The 3,228-nt window shown below is 35.1% G+C and overlaps 1 protein-coding gene across 1 annotated transcript in view; it reads right to left on the bottom strand.

The window, feature by feature from the left end:
* The window catches only part of LOC100166534 (LDLR chaperone boca), a 5,991-nt gene extending 4,215 nt beyond the window's left edge, over positions 1 to 1,776 (bottom strand). The window contains exons 1-3 of the mRNA XM_001952143.5: positions 1,358 to 1,776; positions 1,097 to 1,171; positions 511 to 668 (exon numbers count right to left, since the gene is read on the bottom strand). Coding sequence (XP_001952178.1) covers positions 511 to 668; positions 1,097 to 1,171; positions 1,358 to 1,507 — 383 coding nt within the window. The 5' untranslated portion in view covers positions 1,508 to 1,776. The remainder of the gene's footprint in view (positions 1 to 510; positions 669 to 1,096; positions 1,172 to 1,357) is intronic.
* Positions 1,777 to 3,228: the final 1,452 nt, after the last annotated feature.

Here is a 3,228-nt window from a genome sequence, read left to right on the forward strand (position 1 = left end):
CCTCTACGTCAGTCACGCGGATATCGACACCAGGCTCGACAATAGACTCAGACTCGTTACGCGTGGCGTGAAGCGCGTTTATGTGCAAAGGTCACCAGCGTTTCTGTTGATACCCGGTCATCCGTTGTGACCGATTCGCTTTTTAATTTTTTCCGTGCCATTTACATCGCTGTAGATGGGATCGGTGCTTTAGGTACTATCGGGAGCATTATTCTTTCCGTCTTCACCGTCAATCGAACAGGCATCATCATTCAGCTCATATTCCAGTTCAGCAATAGGCTTCTTAAATTCATGAAAAAAGCGATTGGTGGTGACCTTACTTTTAATATGAGGGCCAAGGTCAATCGGGAGAAGGAGCCGAGTGTGTTGCATCCTCTTAATCATTTAATAATCACATAACAATGGTGTATGCACATTGATTAGAAGCAGATGAATATATTGACGTTATATTCCATGTACTTGAAATATTGAAATACGTATTAAAAAAGTAACAAATTAAACTTTTCTAACCTTTCTGCTTGAATGTGGTTGTTCCAAAGACTTGATTGCCAGAGTTTGGTTATTTTATCGACATCATCTTTATTATATTTAGGTGATACTTTCACAAAGGTCATTAAAGTTTTGCCCTTTTTGGATAGTTTTAACAAGGCATCTGGATCACTTCCTAACTGCAAACCACAAATTAGTCATTTGATAATTTTTTTTAAAATATTATTTCATAGGTACTTAATTATAGGTACCTATACTTCGGCCCACGAGAGTCCGACTGTAAACCGTGCATCGATACTGATGCTCATGAGGTTTGCTAGGCAATTTTTTTCCTGCTATGGTCCCATTCCCACTACTCGGCAAGGTTAGGTTAGGTTAGCAAAGGGGGACCAATGTGCAGTGACGGACGTGTTTTTACGGTCGAACTCTTGTGGGCCGGATTATACCATTATACTTTTGGTTTTAGACTACCTATTGATTAATTTTAATGACTAACATTCAAAAATAGTATGTTAACTTAGAGAAATGTTATACATAACATAGTTAGAATCAAAAATAATCCGAATGGAAATGATACTAAATAATAATAGATTAATTTTAAAGTTACCAAAGTTGGATCAATGTGGACGGGAGGTCTCAAGTGTTCAGGTAGCTCGTCGGGTTCCAAAGGCTCTTCGTCTTCCTAGGTGTAGAACATAAAATAAGAAAATCAAAAAAACCATTAATAATATAGAAAATTAACACATCATGTACCTATAACCTATATTTTCGAGTAAATTGTTAAGTACATGATAAATTTACTAGGTATTAAAATGCTTTTTTCAAGGTTATATTCAAACGCTGTAATTATAGGTATAATAATGCTTACCTCCCACTGGTCAAGCAATCGCTCCATGTCGGCCTCGGAATAAGAGCTAATATCTTTTTTGGCCCAAGACGGCTTCTCACCGTCGGGCGATTTTTTCGCAACCACCGCAGCCGTCAGCATTAACACCACCAAAAGCGTCGAACGAATCATTTTTAAAGCGGAAGTACCTATTATCAGTTGGATGGATTTGCGCGACGGCAGCAAAATTAATTTACTGAAAGCGGTATATGTGTGTAACGACAAATATAATAAATTATTATGATAAATTGAAAGACAATACGACAGTCGACAATGAATTGCGAAGAAAACAACAAAAACATTTACTTAGCAATCGGCAGGCACAGGATATTCCGATGCGTTGGCCGGATTCGAGATTAACGGGAAATATAAATTGTCACGACGATTTAACTATTTAAGATAGTGCTATAACGTCGTCTGTCCACGATAACCGGTGCGTTGATAACACTATTGTTCTATGATAACACGGAGGTGGACATTAGTCAGATTATTTGGTACACGATTTAAGATAGTGGCAAGCAGGGTTAGACTAGGCTAAGGTTAATAGAATAGACAATAGTATACCTATTCTATTAACCTTGGGACTAGGCCACCGGGACACTGGGATTTTCCCGGTAGGCCGCCATGAAAATGAGCCCATGGGGGCTGTAGTAGGCTATTTGGGGCCGGTAATAAGCAGTGTGGGGGCATTTGTATTTGTTAAATTGTAATAAAACTAATAATATAATATTTAACTGTTGTGATAACCGTGCCTACCTATAGCCAAAACTATATGGTATGTAACGTTTAAAATTTTAAATATAAAAAACTGAAGACGAGGAAATTATTAATGCTACTACTTATTAATATTATATTTATTTTAATGTAAACAAATATAATTTGTTAATTTTCTTTAAAGTACTATTTTAAAAAAGCCCTTGTTATTTAAAATATACCTATAAAAAAGTATATAATATAATACAATAAAATATGTTTATTTTGTTTTATGTATCTATAACTAGTTAATTAAATTTTATATTTTATTATATATATCTAAGTATATAGAAATGTAGTAAGTATATTTAATATTTATAGGAATATGCTGAAATATTAAGAAAAATATATCTTAAAATTTAAAAGTGGGAATATTGATATAAGTGAGCACAGTCAGCAAGTCACAAAATGTATTTAATCGTTATTATAATATATCAACTTTTTTTAATAGTTCCGTACCAACAAACCCCCCACCCCCCACACTATATACGCCACTGAGTGAACAAAAAATTATTCAGTTCTAACATCTTCATAGCGCAGGTTGTGAGCTGAGAGTATAAGCCTGTTAAAAAAATTATTTCCCGGGCCGTTTGTTTGAGCCTGAGCCCTACTCGCCCCCCTAAGGACGACCCTGCCTACCACTGCACTAAATAAATCTAGGGCTGGTATTACAAATTGCGGGGCCCCGTGCAACATTATAAAATAAAATGTTGTTGAATTATAGATGCCTACCTACATAAATTATAATAATATTATATAGTACATTTATTAAATGTTTTAAAAATGAGATTGCAGCCCGAAAAGTGTCCAAACAAAAAAAATTGTAACTAACATCATTGCAAAACTAATATATCTGATCATTTTCTTCACTCAGAATCTAAAAATAAATAGAGAGATTTAAAAATGGCTTTGTAAATGACACCTATAGTTAAGAGTATCTACGTTACCTAACTTATTATATATTTAAATGGACTGAAACTTAATCATGCGCACGCGGCACATCCACGTTTTCATATTAGTTAAGCTTTAAACCGTTTAAGAGGACGCTACCCACACATTTGTTGTCTCCGTCTTACACACGCACGACATGGCAAATTGTC

This window comes from Acyrthosiphon pisum, chromosome A1 (assembly GCF_005508785.2).
Source record: "Acyrthosiphon pisum isolate AL4f chromosome A1, pea_aphid_22Mar2018_4r6ur, whole genome shotgun sequence".
Classification (NCBI taxonomy): domain Eukaryota; kingdom Metazoa; phylum Arthropoda; class Insecta; order Hemiptera; family Aphididae; genus Acyrthosiphon; species Acyrthosiphon pisum.